Source organism: Camelus bactrianus, chromosome 13, assembly GCF_048773025.1.
Source record: "Camelus bactrianus isolate YW-2024 breed Bactrian camel chromosome 13, ASM4877302v1, whole genome shotgun sequence".
In the NCBI taxonomy this organism is placed as follows: domain Eukaryota; kingdom Metazoa; phylum Chordata; class Mammalia; order Artiodactyla; family Camelidae; genus Camelus; species Camelus bactrianus.
In genome coordinates, this window is record NC_133551.1 from 38,217,731 (window position 1) to 38,236,390 (window position 18,660).

Sequence of the window (18,660 nt, forward strand, 5' to 3'; positions counted from 1 at the left end):
GGCTCTATCGGCAACCGAGTGCAAAGCAGAGCATGACCAGGGCCACTGGAAGGAGCACGTGGGTCAGAGATGAGCTCTCTTTTTGGGATATCAGGGAAGCCTTCATGGAAGATGTAGCATCTTAAAGGGGCCTTGGAAATGGAATTGAGGGAAGAGGGGTGAGCAGTAGAGTGGGAAGGGGTGAAGGAGGACCCTCGGGCAGAGACATGGAGGGGGAAACGTGAGCTGCATCACGTAGACAGGACTGGGCAAACCACCTGCTTTGGACTGAATGTTGGTGCCCCCCTCCCAGGATTCACATGTTGAAATCCTAACCCCCATGTGGTGGCATCTGGAGGGAGAACTGTGGGAGGTACTTAGGTTATGAGGGTGGACCCCTCATGAATGGGATTAGTGCCCTTGTAAAGGAGCCCCCACAGAGCTCCCTAGCTCCTTCCACTATGTGAGGACACAACGAGAAGTCTGCCACCTGAGAGAACCCCCTCACCTGGCCGAGCTGGCACCTGATCTCAGATTCCAGCCTCACAACTGTGAGAAGTCAATTTCTGTTATTTATAAGCCACCTGGTGTGTGGTATTCTGCTGGAGCAGCCCGAACAGGCTGAGATGCTTAGAGGCACCATGAGCGCTGCCTCACAGGATGCTCTTCAGAGGAATTCCCCACAAAGACCCCCTTTCCTTGAAACTAATACTCAAGACTGAAGAGAAATCATCTCCTGCCCCCAGACAGCCTGCAGGCAGTGACTCACCCCAAGGTCGCCGTCTCCGATCCTGGAATCGGCTCATACTGGCTGCAGTCATTTTCTGAGACCCTGACGTCTTCACAGTCATCCTCGTCAGAGCCGTCAAGGCAGTCCCTGTCTCCGTTACACACGAGGTGGCGTTTCAGGCAGCGACCTGGGAGAGGAGGGGCTGCGGATGCTTCCGGGGCCTTTGGGGCTCCTCCTGCTCTTTCTGACCTGCACCCATAGTCACCACACTCAGGCTCTGCCCTGGGGTTCCCCTCTCTAATTCAGACTCCACGTCGCAGCCCCAGATATCTTTCTAAAACGCCAGTCTGGCCATGTCATCCCCTGCCCTGCAACGTCCAGTGCCTCCCCAGGTCTCCTCTTCTAAATGCCACTGTCCAACCTCCCTAGGTCACCTACCTGGCCCATCCCCTGCCTCTCTTCCCAAAGCACTTACTCTAGGCTGATTACGCATCCCTAAATCCCTGTGCTTTTGCACGTTCTGTCTCCTAGCAAACTCTTTTTCATTTTCTAAGTCTCAGCTCAGGTACCATTTTGAATCCCACTCTGACTCCCCAAAGCAGATTTGGGCACCCCATGCCAGAGAGTATGTACACTGGACCTGGTTCAGGCATCCACTATACTGGCTATCACGTGGTATTTTCATGGATCCCTTGTAGGTCTGTCTCCCAAAGAGACGAGGGTACTCTGAGGGTACTCAGGCACATGACTTTTGCATCTCTACATCACCAGCAGGTAGCCCACTGCCTGGCCGTAATACGTGCCCAATCAATATTTATTCAATGAATGGATGAACGAGTGAACTGTACCTTTTCTAAATCAACAAATGTTCCTACCAACTTGCGTCAAAATCGTTTGGGTTGTGGGCTTGGCTTAAAATTCAGATTCATGGGCCCCATCGGAAACCTCCAGAGTCACAATCCCTAGAGGAGGGTCTCAGGAGTCTGCATCTTAGCAAGGCCCTGGATGACTGTTCTGCACATGGAGTTTGACAGGCACAGCTGTTACGCTGCTGAAATGCTACTCACCTGTCTCCTTACACTGGAAATCCTGTCCACACTGTGCTTGCCTCAGACAAGCTGTGGGACTGTGACAGCTGGCTTGGTCCCAGATATTCCCGCTGCAGATGGCTCCCCCAAACTTGCTTGGCTGCAAGAGGCTCCGGTATCTGTACTAAATCAGATTTTGAACCAGACACGTTCATTGTCTATCAATCATCCAAGATTTGTGCAGGCAGGTGTCAACTCAACATAAGGAATCACTCACTGTCTAATGATTGAGAGCTGCCTGGAAAGCTGTCTTTTGAGGATATGAGTTTTCATAAAAGGTGGTGTTTCAGCCAGAGCTGACACCATCACCAGCTGGACTATTGAATAGGGCTCTCAAACATCAAATGAAAGGTTTGGACAAGGCATTTCTAGGGTCTTCTACTTGCTAGGAAGGACCTCTGTCCCCACTTTTTAAACTGATTAGTAGCTGTTCATCTTTCAAGAGTCATGGCTTACCTTCTCTGGAAATTCTTACCTAACCAGGTAGCAGTCTCAGTTCCCTGTCTACCTTCTCTCCTAGCAGTTGTCATATAAGGTTGTGGTTGGTTGTCCTCTTGTCTACCTTTCTCACTAGTTTAGAAACAATTTGCCTGTGGGGTTAGGACTGGCAAAGGGAAGACTCTGCCTTATTTGGCTTCGTACACGTGGCGCTTGATCTGTGGTCAGTTACATGGGAGTCACTTTTAGAAAATGTATGTTGCTTTTCCTTTGCAGAACGTCTCCTCGTCATGGCATCCCCTTTCCTTGTGACATATCTCAGATGGTTCAGGTCGGGGTGATGTCACCCCCTTGGTCACAGGGATGTGTGTGTATGAACTAGCCAGGGCACCCAGAGTACCGTATCTGCCAAGTTGTGATGATTGGTCCATGACTCAACTTTAGGGCCATCATAGCCCTCTTTGGGCCTCTCCTTTCAGAGCTACTGGAAAACATAGTTTCTTTTTAACTGAAGTTGGTGGGAGTTGTAGGTAGCAAGTGGTCACCTTGCCTACTGTGTAGAAGGAGCCCATCCAGAAGACAGTGAGACCAACAGAGCTCTGGAGTGATCGTCTGAGACCCCGCAGTGTCCAGTCTGAGTGCAGATGAATAAACACTTGTTGAAGGAAGGACAGAAAGAATAAAACTGCATATCGATTCTTGGGCTCAATGTTTTTATGACACTGTTTTCTGCATGGTGTATACCGTGTTAGGTACTAGTGTAAGGAGGAAGCTGAACACTAAGATACTCCAAGAAATTGAGGTTCTATTCTTGTTTTCAAAAAGGTTAGAGTCTAGTTCAAAAATACATATAACAATACAAAACATGCTGTCTGGAGAGCTTCAAACACTGTCAATACGCACCATATTTTCTGCTGCCTCCTACGCTGGCTCAGCCCACGGCCCTTTCCTTTAAGACTCTTAGTAAGTAAGTAGGAAGGCAGTGATTTGAGAAGCAATGAAGTTGAGTCTCTGATCTGAGTCTGTTGCTTGCTTGCTGTGTAAAGTACCAGTGCCTCAGTTTCCACATCTGTAAAATGAGGTGGTTGACCTAGTTGACCTCACTCATCACAAGTCCTAATGATCCCTTCACTTGCGTCTTATAGTTGAAAGAACAGGGGTGAATCTGGGTTCAAATCCAGAATTCACTTCCTAACTAATCGTGAGTCACTGGTCTTTTCCAAGTGTCTGTTGTCTAATATGTAAGATGAGTGTGATGACAGCTACTAAATGAGAGATAGTACGAGAACACACCTTGCCCTGTTCCTGGCACATCACTGGTGCTCAGTAGACAGAAGGGGTTTCCGCATCCTTATCATTAAGGCATCCTTTTCCAGGTGCTTCCAGTGGGTGCGTGTGGAGCAGGGCAGCTGCCCTCTCTTTCCTCTTGCCCACTCCCGCCTACTTGACTGCTCATTAGCAAAGAGGCAGAGGTAGCAAAGAGAAGTGAGGATCAAGCTTGTCCATTTGCCTTCCCTGCCTTTCAGTTAACTGACAGCCATAAGAGGTCTGTAAACTCTGAACTCAGTGAGAAGAGGTTACAGTTAATGATCAATTTGGGACTATGGAGATATTTTAATTTTCTCTCCACACTCCTGCCCCTCATTGCTGTAAATAAAGGAGCATTCGTCATGCCAACATAGAGCCAATTCTCTTTCTCACCGTTAAAAAAGTTCATCAGAGTTGTAAGACCTGCAGGTGCCAGTGTAACAGTAATGGGATGGTAGCTGCTATTTATGGAGTACTTGGCTTTTGGCTAAATACTTTCCAGAGTCTGTTTCATGGAATCCTCACAGGTCTGGGAGGTTACGTACGATTGATTTCAACCCATTTTAAAGCTGGGTTAGGATTCCAGTTCTGCCACCTACTGTGTATGTGTCACTGGGAAAATTACTTAACATCTGTGACCCTCAGTGTTCGCCTCCGTAAGAGGAGTGCTATCTGAGTGTTCTGAAGATTAGTGATAATACACGCGAAGAAATCGGCACTCCACGTGGTTCCGTATGTACTTGGTAAAAATAGTTATCAGTGTCGTTATCATTCTTGTGGCCAGCTGTTGGCTTCTCTAGAAGGATTACGACTGAGTGGGAATTGGATCAGGTGACCGCTAACATCACCTGCTACTCTCCATGAAGTTCAGGGAAGGGGGAGTAGCGTGAAGTGGTCAGGCTCACGGGCATTTTGGAATCAGACTGACCAAGGTTAAAATCCGGCTTCTTCATGGGCAGCCTAAGCAAGGGGGATGATGGTGTCTGTCACTTACTATTGGCTGTGAAAGTCAAACAAGATGATTTGTTTAAAGCCTTAGCATGGTCCTTGCTGTACGGAAATTACTTAATAAACGGTGAACATCAGTGCCATTACCATCCTTCCTGTGGTTTCTGTGCTTGGAATGATGGTGCAGACCTGAGGTTCATTCCCACCGGCTCCCTGCTTTCAAGGTTGTTACCCAATAATGAAGACATCGTGTTGCAGAAAGGCTGGGGCGGATATTCCCCTAGGGACTGCTCCGTGCCACTGCTCGTGGTGGTGTCAGTAAGACATAATTTTCTTCTCTAGCCAGTAGATAATGTTTCTTCCCAGAAATGCACATCTTTGTTTGGGTGATTCGGAGAGGAAGAAACAAGTTAATAAAAAGAAACTCAGACGGTCTTTCAATTAAATAATTAACAGAATTTGGGGGAGGGTAATAGTTCAGTGATAAGAGTGCATGCTTAGCACGCACAAGGTCCTGGTTCAATCCCCAGTACCGCCATTAAAAAATAAAATAAATTTTTTAAAAAGTAAAAATAGCAGAATTTAATTATTTTAAGGATTACTTTAAAGACAATGTCTTTGTGTCACTAAGGAAGTAATTCAGTTCTAATTTAAACTAAGTCATTCACCTGTGCCATCTGCTATCTAAACTGCAGCATAAGAGAAAAACGTAGCTTTAGAATGTAGTTTAAATGTCGAATAGGTTGAATAGTGGTCACACAAAGAAATCAGATCCTAATCCTTGAAAGCTGTAAATGTTACCTTATTTGGAAAAAGGGTTTTTGCGGCCATCATTAATTTTGAGAAATTACTCTGGGTTCTCCAGGTGGGTCCTAAATGCCATCAGAGTGTTCTTAGGACAGCAGAGGGAGATTTCACATAGACACAAAAAGGAGACACATGGAAGGTGTGGGGGTGATGCAGAAGCAGTGATTGGAGCAAGGCAGCCACAAATGAAGGACTGTCGGCAGCCACCAGCAGCTGGAAGAAGCAGAGAACAGATTCTCCCCTAGAGCTTCCAGACAGGTCTTGGCCTTGATGTCCAGACTTCTGGCCTTCAGAGCTGTATCTAAGCCACCCAGCTTGTGGCTCTTTGTTTCAGCAGACCCAGAAAGCTAAGCCAGGATGTCAAAGCAGAATGAGAATTGAGGGGCTAGATATTTTTAAATCGGGACGTCTCAGGTTCTTTGACATCCCTCAGAGATGGGAGAGGCGAAACTGTGAGTTTCATCCTTTGAAGTTGAATAAACGTAGTCCCAGCTGTGTTTCCACCACTCTGTGGTTTTGAACAGGTCATCAGACATTCACAGCACACTTTCCCATCTAACTGAGGAGGGGTCTGGAGACAGAGGGACCATCAGCAGACTCTGCAAGGGTGCAGGTGGGAGAAGAGCAGGGCTTGATTCAAGGCAGTGAGAGCGGGGTTGGGAGGAGGGCATGGACAGCTAATGTTCACTGAGCACTGACTCTGTGCCAGATGCCACGAAAAGCACTTCATGTGCGTTACCCATGTTGTGCTCTCAGTAACTCTGATTAAGTGCTGTTTCTCCTCCCATTTATTGATGAGGAATCAGAAACATAGAAGATAAAAGATATGTCCAAAGTAACGCAGCAAGTAAGGTGTGAAGCCAGAATCTAAACTGCAGCATCAAAGCTTAAACACAGACCTGACAGTAATAGGCTGGTAGACACGGTTCAGGCAGTGGTGTGCCATGTGGGGGAGGGGGAGCCTGGCTGCATCCCACCCTGGGCGCACCCAGTGAAGGCATGTGTTGTCTCCGGAGATTTTAAAATAATAATAAAACAGAATAGAAATTAGTGTTCTTTTTATTTTCACCATGATTCTGAACAAAGACAGAATTTTAACCTCCTCCCTGATGGAGCAGAGTGCTCCCAACATCCTCCGTATGCCATCAAGTTTACCCATCATTTTGGACCAATTAATACCACTTAGATAGACAAGACAGACACACATCTGATCATAGGATGGGTCAGCCTTTTCAATCCATAAAAGTGAGATTCTGAGGAACATAGATCATGGACCTCTTGGCATTTTGTTCCTAAGCTATGAGTGCTTCCAGATGACTCTCCTTAGAGGATAATAGACTGGCCAGGACCCAGAGAGGCCACTGGGGATCAGTGTCTGGGGGGCCACTTTTCTACATCCAAGCCCCAACATACACATCTTTTGCAGCCTCATAAGGCATTTGATGTCTTACAAACAAAACCAGAAGAGGCAGAAATGAGTTCCACCATCCATGTGTGCGTGGCTTCTAAATACCTATTTCTAGATCTCCTTTCTCCCCAGACCTCTAGATTTATGGACCCGACTGCTTACCTCCATGTGAATGCCTGGCACACAATTCAGATGTGAAATGCTCCCAGATCGGTCATAAATGTCTCACCTTGGCGTCTTGGCAGGGAAAGCAGTCTGTCCACTCTGACCAGTTGCTCAGCTGGCAGGAAACTGCTGCGGGGGTGGAACCCTGAACAGCCCGACTTGCTCTCCTAAATAGAAGAGAGGAGGGAGGGTGTAGCTCAGTGGTAGAGTGCATGCTTAGCATTAATGAGGTCCTGAGTTCAAGCCTCAGTACCTCCGTTAAAAAAAAAAGACCTCTGCTTCAACTTTTATCGTGATCATTTAAGTTTTTGTAATTATAAATTCAAAAAGGTCTTTTGACATGAAGATACCTTAACAATATGAAGCCAGATGTTGAATTTTTTCCCCCAACTTTATTGAGACATAATTGACAAAAAAATGTATGACATATTTAAGATGTACAATGTGATGGTTTGAAATACATACACATTGTGACAGGATTACCATAGATTTGGGCATCTGGGTACCTGTAGCCGCAGACCATGAGGCAACATCACAGTATGTATTCCCTAAACCTTCAAGCTATCTGGAGGTGGGAGGGGAGAGGAACGACCATAAATGCACAGCAATTCTTCCTTCGGACGCTTGGCTGTGAGGGTGCTTCCAATACTTGAGTGTTTCTGTCTTCCTCCTTAAGAATTGCATGTGCTGTTTTTAAAACAAAAGATAATGTGGCCTACTGTTCTTTTTTTTTCCTCCCAGAATTTTATTGTGATAAAACACACGTGACATAAGATTTGCATTTTACCCTAAGCATTGTCCTAAATTCTCCTGGACCCCACTGTTCCCTGGATCACACCAACCTGTAAAATCTAATCCTGAAAAAATCCAGCTATCTTCCTCTTCACTCCTAGGTATCTTTCAGTTTCATCGTGAACATCAGTTCCCTAGGGAAACATTCCTCAGTACCCAGACTGATGAGATCCCTCCCTTCATATGATTTGGTCAATCTCTGCACATCTTCTTCTCAACACTTAATTATCACACTTGTGCTATTTGTGTAATTTCTGCCTCCTCCACCAGACTGTAAGCTCTATGAAGGCAGGTACTTATACTGTTTGTAGGTTTGCTACTGAACTCCCAGAACTTACCATGGTGCCAGATCGGAGGAAGGTGCTCAGTAAATATTTAGGAAAGAAAAAAAAAAAAAGAAGAAAGAGAGGACGGGATGGAGAAAAAGAGGGAGGGAGAGAGGGGGGAAGGAAGGAAGAGGGGAGGAAGGGGATGGAAAGGATGAAAACAATTTATGGGAAAGACATTGCTTAGAAATTTATTTGAACCTAATTTCCAGTTAGAATCTAATTAAATAATCCTGGTATCTGGACATTCAAATGGCTCAAGGTTTGGTCCATACATCACTTTTCTGATAGACTGTCCTAAAATAAGTTTGAAGCATAGGAACATGGGAAAAAACAAGGGTTCTAATCATCAAAAGGTGAGAGAGAAGGTACCGGGTGAAGGTTTGGGAGCAGAAAATGACTCCAGCATTAGTTTTGCATCTCATTATGGAACTGTCAAGATAATGTCATTGTAAGCCCACAGAGACTGCATTATGATGTCAAAATGGAAGGAAACAGTATTAATGGATGGAAGCAAAAGCTTAGACAGCGCAGCACTGTGTTGCTGTAGTTTTAAAAGCTTTGTGACATGATGTCTAGACAGAGGCACACACAGTAATGCTGTCGCTGAAGCAAGACTACAGAAGGTACACGAGGACCATTCATTAAGTCATTATAGGGCTCCAGCCTCTTAGTATCTGTATGACCAGCGTGTTCTCTTATCATATCAATGAATTTTTTTAATGTAGTTTATTTTTTGCTGATTATAAAATTTCATGCATACTCTTAAAGAGAAATGGAAAAGGTTATACAATAAAAAAAAATCCCCTAATTCTGCCACCATTAATATTTTGTTACATTTCCTTTCATTCCTCATTTTCGTAACACAGTTGAGGTCATACTGACTTGCGTTTTTATATCCTTATTTTTCCAGTTAATGTCACAGCAGAAATGTAAACTATCCATGATGACTAGCCCACGTTCCACTTCCCTGACATTAAACAATCAGAGTACTGAGCACCCAGTTTTCCTGTGTTCTGAGTTACTTACTGAAGATGCAGCCCATAGAATGGGCTGGCTGGGTTGAAGGATACAAATGATTTTAAAGACGATGACCTATATGGCCAAATGGCTTTCCAAAAGAACTGTGTTAGTTTTTCAGTTACTTAAGGAACCTTTAATAAATCTGTGGCCTCGTAAATCTTGGTAAATAGTTTTAAAGCATCTCTTAGCTACAGAAGATTGGCTCAAGCAAAAAGACACTTAATGTAGAGCAGTAGGATCCGGGATTCTTTGATTCTGGTCTTTAGTTTGCATCTCCCTTGCTGTGCCACTATGAGCGAGTGTCTTGAACTATCCAGATTTTAATTTTTTCATCTGTAGCATCACGACAAGGGAATATTGTGCTGTGTGCAGGGTTCTCAAAGTGTGTTCTGCGGAGTAGTAGTTCCTGAGATACGCACCAGCAGCAGAGGAGGAAAAGATGGAAAGTTCCCTGGTCAAATACACTTGGATAAATTACGTACAACATACTGCTCTTGGAGATTTAAAATGCCCAGCAACACATTAAAGGCTCTGAGAAGTTCTGCATTTTGATTTCCTTAACCCAGCATTTATCCAGTTTTTTGACCACACGTCATTTCTTTTTTCACGTAATATGTGTAAGATGATGTAAAACAGTTGGAGAAACACTGACGTAACAGAGCGGAGTTTAGAGTCCACCAAGCATGCATTTAAGTCCAGCTTCTGCTACTTAACCATTTTCTTACAGCTAAAAAACAGGGATGGTAATAACTTGTGAGACTGTTTTGAATATGGAGTGAAAGCCCCAAGCTTCACCTGACATGTTAGTTTCTTCTCTCTGATCTTCTCAGCCCCAGACATGCTCATCAGACCTCTCCATCTTCATCAAAAATGTGTTGAATGCCTACCCTATAGAGGTCTGTAGACTAGTGAAGGTTTCCCGTCTGCCTTTTTAGGTAGGGTGATATATTGGGCAAAGGGCCTCAAACCTGGAGTTGAACATGCAATCTCTGGGTCCAGTGCTTGACCCCAAAATGTAGCCACCTCAGCAGCTTAGATCCCCAGATAATTAATTAGCTGCCCATCCTGGGCTAGAAGGTCAGAAGGCTCAACCCTGATTACTTCAAGAGAGTCACCCCAATAAATTGACTCAGCCTATATTCAAGGCTGATTTTCACTAATTATACAGCCGTGAGCCACTCCCATTCATTTACCTGGAAATTACATCATGAAACTGAGGTATTTAACATTTGACGTTGAAAGTGCTGAGTCTCCAGCGGCCTCCATGTTCCTCCATGTCACCAGATCCAGTGGCAGGTTTTCTGGCTTGGTCTTTACTGCCCTCTGTTAACCGTTGTTGCCTTCTGGGGATCTTTCCTCTCTTGCTTGGCCTTCTTCAGCCCCACACTTCCTTGCTCCCTTCCTACTTCTGTGGCCAGTTCTCTTTGTGTCTGAAAACTAGAATTCCTCAGGGTGCAGCCTTGCCTTTCTGCTCTTCTCACTCGCCGGAGGGTGAGGTCCATTTCCTGGGCTTCACGTACCATCTGTGCTCAGGCCTCCTAGATTTAGATCTTTAACCTGGACCACTGCTCGGAAATCCTGTTTTGTGTTTATCCAACTGCCCCATTTATATCTCCATCAGGTGCCTCTCAGACATGGCAGATTTACTGGCTCCAAATCTAACTCTTTGTTTTCACCCATTTTTTTTTGTTGAAGTATTGTTGATTTACAATGTTTTATTACTTTCTGGTGTACAACAACCTAAGTGTCCATCGACAGATGATTGGATAAAGCAGTTGTGATATGTATACAATGGAATACTACTAAGCCATAAAAAATAAAATAATGCCATTTGCAGCAACATGAGTGGACCTAGAGATTATCATACTAAGTGAAGTAAGTCAGGCAGAAAGACAAATACCATATGATATCACTTATATGTAGAATCTAAAAAATGACATAAATGAACCTATTTACAAAGCGGAAACAGACTCAGACATAGGAAACAAACTTACTGTTCCCAAAGGGGAAAGGGGGACAACAGATGAATTAGGGGTTTGGGATTTGCAGGTACAAGTTACTTTATTTTTTCTCCTTTTAACCAGCTCCTCTCTTAATTCTACACACATCAGTAAGTAGAGCCACCAAAGCACACAGTTGCTCAAGCCAGATACCTGACAGTGATCCTGAATTCCTTCCCTCCCCTTGCCCCCATATCCAGTCCTGTGGGATGCTTTCATGATAGATCTCAAATATCTTCCCTCCTGCCTGTCTCTACTGCCTCCGTTCTCATTTAAGGGACCATTACCTCTCACCCAGATAATTGCCATGACCACCCACGGTCCAAGTCCTTACACTTCGTTTTCGTCCAGTCCCCTCTCTGCACAGACACCAGGATGATTTTTTAAAATTAGAAATCAGACAATACTCCCCCTTTATAAGACCCTCTAGTGATTTCTGTTTGTTTTATACTACACACAGATTAAAGTCAATTCTTCCATGGTGCCTGTGGTCCTCTGTGATCTGGCCTGTGCCCACCTTTCTGACATCCTCTCAGGCCACGATCTCCTGCTCTCATGCTGCTCCCATCCTGCAGATCCACGAACACGATGAGCCATTTCCCTCGGGAGGGTCTGAGCACATGCTGACCAATCCAGTCTCCTTGTTCTTTACATAGTTTCATATCTCAGCTTAACCCCACCCCCACAGAGAACCTCCCCCTGCAACTTGCCTGTCTTTAGATTGCTCTGATATCCTCTGTCAAAGGAACCTATTTGTTTCCTTCATAGTATTGTCACAATTTTTACTGAAATTTTGATTTACATGTTTATTGACTGATTCTGTCACTTCACTGTGTATGCCATGAGGGTGGGGACATTATCTGTTTTGTTCACCACCTAGCATACCTGGAATAGATATTGAATGAATGAACAAAAGGAACAAATGAATGAATGGATGAAAAAAACTACTATGTAAAATAGATAAACCACAAGGACATATTCTATAGCACAGGGAACTATATTCAATATCTTGTAATAGCCTGTAATGGGAAAGAATCTGAAAACAAACATGTATGTATATGTAAAAAAAAAAAAATATCTGCTGTATTCTGGGAGCATATAGAATCCCACTAGAGCTTCCAGCTCCGGGCAGGTGCTGGGCTCCCCTGCAGTATGTGCACAGTGCTCTTGCCTCCACACCTCGTTCATCTGGCCATGCCTTCCCAGTTCAGTTAAGTCTCTTTTCCTCTAGATGGTTTTCCTGGCCCTACCTGCCCTATGCTAACGTAATTCCACATGTGGAGGGCCTCTCACCCTCTGCTTCCATCCCTAGACTGCAAGTTCTGCAAAGCCGGGATCACCGCGGTCCCCTAGTGCCAAGCACGGTACCTGGCATGCAGTGGGTACTCAGTAAAAACTTTTACATGAATGTATTATCTCATTTAATTTTGCATTATATAATTTAAATTTCACTAGACCCCTGTAGGGTAGGAATTCTTATACCTATTTTAGAGATAAGTAAAACAGATTCATAGGAAGGGAAAATAATGTGCTTAAGGTTTTATGAATAGTAAGTGGTAAAGCAAGCATTCAAACCAAGACTGGTTTTGTTTTGTTTTGTTTTTAATTTTTTTTAGGGGGAGGGAGGAGATGATTAGGTTTCTTTGTTTATTTTTAGAGGAGGTACTGGGGATTGAACCCTGGACCTCATGCATGCTAAGCATGTGCTCTACCACTGAGCTGTATCCTCCCCACAAACCAACTGTTTTAACTCCAAAATCTATGCATTTTTTAAAGCATCCAAGGTATACTGTGGAGGATTTCAGATAAAAGGGAAAGAGTAATGAAAGTCGTTTTAGAAAAGCTTATGTGCCAGATTCTGTGCTCAGTGCTTTATATTAACTCTCTTAACTCCTGACAAACACTCTAGGAAGTGTGTGTTATCTCTAGTCAGTAGATGAGAAAATTAAGCCTTGGAGAATTTAGGTAACTTACCCAAGTTCCACAGCCACTAAGTGGTGAAGCCAGGACTTAAACCCAGGTTGATCTGACTTCAAAGCCCACACCTAGTGCCACTTAAAGCATAGCTAAAGATTAGCTACCCTGAACAGAAGTGTCCATAGTCACAAGACTCAGTCACAGCCACTACTCCAATTGCTTATATTAGCGAAAATTTCATATAGCCTGGATTTATATTGACTTCCAGTCATCTGGACAACTATTGAAAATACTCACATGGCCCTTTTGTGTTTACTTTGGTAAACACATTCTGATGCCCATGAAAACAATGAAATAAGAAAGGTTCGTGATGTAAATTTCATTAGGATCTGCTGCCTGTATGGCGCGTTTAAAGAAACAAACAGAGCCTTGTGGTTATCCTCTGTGTTTGAGCTCTTCACTCCTGTTTCTTTAATCCCCCTGAAGAATTTTGTTCATCGTTTCTCAGTGGAAATGTTGGGTTGGAAATGTTATTAAAAAAAAGCCGTTAGGTATCCTAATTCCAAATTAAGTATTTGTTTTGCTTATCAACATGGTTGCTGAGTTTTGAGATTTTTTTTTCTGAGGAGGGAGGGTAGCAGTAATAGCACTGATCTGGAAATCAGAAGGCCTGACTGTGCGGCTCGGCAGCCAGGCAACTTACATATGAGATTGCTTTGTTTCCTCTCTGGCCCTCAACTGGGGCGGATCATAATTACAACAATCTTACAGGAACATAATGAGGATTATGGTCAGTTGGTCAAATTGGTAAATATTTGTAAAATGCCTAGAGGAGTGGTCTGGTTGTTACTTAATACTCCCCTTCTCTTTCTGGTACCCGGTTTCCTTATCTGTAACATGAGTGGATTAAGTCAGATGTTGTCAAAGTCCTTCCTAATTCTACAGACCTATGAAATAAAAGTAGTGAAGGTAGCAAACAGGGATTTTTTTAAAAGTCAGTGTAAGTCCATCAAACTGTTTAAGGGGAATCATGAACATGATGAGAAGTGAAAGATACAAAAATAAGTGCCAAGTGAAACTTTTGAAGCTGAAAAATGATAATAATCAAAATGAAAGATTCATTGGATGGGCTGAAAAACATTAAATACTGCAGAAGAAAAGATTAGTAAACTTGAAGATATAGTGATAGAAATGAAAAAGAGAAAAAATACTGCCAAAAACAATTTAAAAAAGAACAGAGCCTCAGTGACCTATGGGATAATATCAAATGAGTCTCATATATCTGCACTTGGACTATGAGAAGGAGAGAAGGAGAGGATAGAGTGTGGGACAGAAAACATACTTGAATTAATAATGGAAAAAAATTTTCCCCAAATTTGATGAGAACTATAAACCCACAAAACCACACCAAAGGCACATCATAATCAAAGTTCTGGAAATCAATGATAAAATATTAAAGGCAATCAATTCTTTTCGAAATACAACACACAAGGAGTAGCAAAGCAGATGTCTCCTCAGAGGTCATGCAAGTCGAAGACAATGGAATGACATCTTCAAAGTGATGAGGGAAGAAAAGTAGAAAGTCTTCACTTAGAATTTTATATTCATCAAAGATATCCTTCAAAATAAAGTTCTTAACCTAACAAAGGTGGTTAACTCCCTCACTAAAACTCATTCTGCACTACAAGAAAGGTCAAAAGAAGTTATTCAAGCAGAATAAAAATGGTATCAGAAGTGGTATGATATTACTTGAGAGGAGGCTGTGAGACGTTAATGATGAGTGACGTAAATCTTAGAGTAACAACCAAAATGATTAAACAAAGTAGAATTGCTAATAAATCATTTGGAATTTTAAAAAATAAGAAATCCAAAAGATGACCAAAAGGGGAAAAATAGGAACAAAGAACAGATGGGACAAGTAGAAAGCAAGTAGAGTGATGGTAGACCCGAACCCCTGCAGGCCAGTGACCACACCTGATACAAATGGTGTGAATAGTGTGATTAAAAGATAGAGATTGTTAGACTGGATAGTAAAGTAAGACTCATCTGTATGCTGTCTACAGGGGGCGTACTTTAAAATATAAAGAGTCAGATAAGTTAAAATTTAAAAGTGGGGGAAAAAAATTCACCATGAAAGCCTTTCATAATGATAAAGGGGCAGGTCATCAACGAATCTATATGCGGATAAATAGCTTAAAACAGAGCTTCAAAATACATGAAGCAAAAACTGATAGAACTGAAAAGAGAAACAGACAAATTGACAAATAGAGTTGGTGATTGCAACACCCCTCCCTCAACAACTGATAGAACAAGTAGATGAAACCTCGTGCAACATTAACGACCAGCTGGACTTCGTGACTTAGAACTACACCCACCCACAGAGTACACACTGTGAAGTGCACGTGAAATATTCACTAAGACAGATCATATTCACTGCCATAAAACAAATCTCAATAAATTAAAAGGGTGGGGAAAATCTTTGACTTTTTATAGCAGCACACACACTAAAAAGTATTATTTGTATATGTGAGTGGAAAGTATTGCCAGCCATATCAGTAAACAAGGGACACTGTGGCCATCAAGTCATCAGCTGCTACCGTCACCCCCCTGACAGTGAGTGGAGGGAACTCAGGATGCAGACAAGCAGGCAGCCACCCCCTGCAGCCACCCCCAGTGGTGCCCCTGAGGGAACTCGGGATGTGGAAGAAGAGGATACTTGCCCTAGATAGCTAGGTGCACATCAAAGGAGTGATTTCAATGAGACCAAACCCTTGCACCTTCCCATACACAGAAAAGCTCTAAATTCCTTAACTTGACATATCTGGTTTTCTTTAATTAACAGTAATAGTTTGATGTTCCAGCTACCTAATCTTTGTTGCAAAAGCTCAGATATCCTGGCTTATACCTTGCCACTTTGGAACAGCTTCTTAGAGTGATCTGAGATGCTGTGTCCCAGGCTTGAGCCCTAATAAAATCCACCGAATAAAACATAACCCTCAACTTTTAGGTTGTGCATTTTATTTCAGTCGACATATTATATACATAATAGATTCACTGATTTTTGAGGCTGAATATTATAACTTACTTTCATCAACAGTGTTTTAAAATATTTTTCTAAACCCCATTTTTTTCTATTAAGACTTTACAATAATGGTGTAATATGATATATATAAATATAATGGAAAACATGAGCTTATAAAAATAAATGTATACCATTAACAATGTAAGTGTATTTCACCTGTTTTCAGTGTTAGAGTTTAATAGATTTTATTCTGTAAAAAGGAGTACCATTGTTAAATTTTTTAGAAGTTTGAAATCTCAGACTGGTCCAAAAGATCAATACTAATTGGCACATTACAAATTTATTCTAATTTTTGCCAACCAGCAGAGAGAAGAGGAATTCTAAAAAATGGTAACAACAACCATACACCACCACTGGCCACAGCTGTCATTAAATACTTACTAGTACCAGGCATTGTTCTAAATACTTCATATGCATTTAATTCTTCTTCTTATCTGCCTCCCATTTTACAGCTCAGAAAACTTAAGTAACTTACCTAAGATCACACACAAATAGTAAATGCCAGTGCCAAAATTTGGACCCAGTAGAGTTATTTCACCATGTAGTTGTGCGTTTGCAAAGCCAGGGTCAGACACACTGGCATTAGACACAACCACCTCGTGATCTCCCCCTTCAGCACTTTGAAACGTATTTAATTGGTTCCCTTTTGCCTCGACTTCAAATTTGCCTCTTCACTGGTCTGTCTGATTTGATAAGTTCATCAAACATCAAGACTCTTTGTTCCTTTTCAAAAAGGATCACAGTGATAAGCTTTTGTAATTAAGAGTATCTCGGCAGAGATTTCCTTTGCTCAGTTCTCTTGCCTTTATCTTCTAATTATTAGAGATGAATTTTCTGATTTTTCAAAATTGTATTTGCTTTAAATACAAGCTGCAAATTAGCTGCTTATAAAAATGCCTTTCCCCCTTCTGAACTGTTACTTAAAGAAAATCTCTCTGGCTCTAGCATTTAAAAGCAGTAATGATTCAAAACTGAATCATTCAACAAGAATTTGGGTAAAATGACTCTACTTAAAATCTTCAATGTTTGGGGGCAGGGACTCTTCAGTACTATCCCAAAGGCAAAATAAGGGGCTGTTTAAGCACCACAAAGTACTTGATGTTAAGATTTTTTTTCTTTTATGTAAAATCAGTTTGGGATATTCAAGGAAATTGAATGGGTGAGACACCATGTACGTGTGAAAACATCACTTCCACTCATTACTCTGTAGCGAAAGATCATCTCCTTTCTAGAATGAAATGACCCAGCATCTCTACAGTCTCCTGCCTTTCCCAAGGTGATTTTTTAATATATACATTATCTAATTTTATCCTCCCCAAAACACTGTGAGATGGGTATTCTTAACAATTCACAAATGGATTAAGTAGAATTGTCCAGTATCATTCAAGAAAACTATTATCTATGAAGTTGAGTATACTCCGGGATCTTATTACACATTCATGAACTCTTACAGAAGAAGCGTTATTATTCTCATTTTACAGACCAGCACACTGAAGCTCGAAGAGATTAGGTGACTTGCTCCAGGTGACCCAGGTCCTAAGTAGTAGAGCTGTGATTTGCACACAGGCCCATCTGACTCCAAGGGAATGCGCTTCCACTGGCCTGAACTCCTTCACTGGATTACTAATAACGTGAAAAGAGGTCACGTTTGATCCTGAAATAGCCTGCTGCAAACACGAGCAGCTCTCGGTTCCCCACCACGCAATCCCTAAGCGCAGATTCTGCAGAGACTTTTGGTCAGCTCACCGGTTCACCTTCTCCTGTATGGTTACTCCAGGCTGACAAGTCACCAGAGCCAAGACGAAGAAAGCAACAGCAAACATCTCATCCAGATGCCACCACCCTGTGTTACCTGGAAGGAATAAACCGCTCAGGAAAGTGGAGTGAGAGACTGGGACCTGTAAGAGCTATCTAACGTCTGAAGCTAACAGGACGCACTTGAGTCTCCTTCTCTGGTTAATTACTTACTGGAGTATTGATTAGCCAAACACCCTAAAACCCCAGACACCAAAGGCCACTGCCCTTCAGACCTTTTGGGAAACAATACCCATGTGATCGAGGAAAGAAGGATATTTAACCAATTTCACTTAAGCAAAAGGATCTTACCTTCAGGATGAGGGAAAAGCAAAACCATGATAGACTTCCATAATTCATGATCTCTCTTGAGTAACTCTTGGAACTTCTGAGGTCAGATCGATCTGTTTTGCAGGATTGAAACAAGGCTATACTGGCATATCAGCGCAGCCGCAACAGCCAGCAAAATACAGGGTATGCTAACACTTAACGTGGGGAAGTTCTACAATGTGTTGCCGAACATCTGGAGCCTGAGAGATGTGGGTAATTGAATGGACTTTTCCATTTCTTGTCCAGATGTTGGGTATCATTACCATCTAGCACATTTGTGTCCTCAGGAAACCAGATGCCTTAAATGGACACCTCCAGGAGCGTTCTCTAGCAGTGTGATGACAGGCACGTGTGGACTGGTGGTGCCATCCCGACACATTCTCATGCTCTTCCAGGCAGAGTATCATAGATTCATTAAATAGAGATAGATGGTAATTAAACATGTGGCAGGCATCTCCTGTGTCTTATTTTACTGAACCCCCACAGCAAGTCTACGAGATGGAAATGATTCGTTTCATTTTGCAG

The 18,660-nt window shown here is 42.6% G+C and overlaps 1 protein-coding gene across 1 annotated transcript in view; it reads right to left on the reverse strand.

Moving 5' to 3' along the window:
* C8A (complement C8 alpha chain) overlaps window positions 1-17,947 on the reverse strand; it is a 58,175-nt gene extending 40,228 nt beyond the window's left edge. Inside the window, exons 1-4 of the mRNA XM_010958366.3 lie at window positions 17,758-17,947; window positions 6,936-7,038; window positions 1,777-1,921; window positions 749-896 (exon numbers count right to left, since the gene is read on the reverse strand). Coding sequence (XP_010956668.2) covers window positions 749-896; window positions 1,777-1,921; window positions 6,936-7,038; window positions 17,758-17,834 — 473 coding nt within the window. The 5' untranslated portion in view covers window positions 17,835-17,947. The remainder of the gene's footprint in view (window positions 1-748; window positions 897-1,776; window positions 1,922-6,935; window positions 7,039-17,757) is intronic.
* Between the last annotated feature and the right edge of the window lie 713 nt (window positions 17,948-18,660).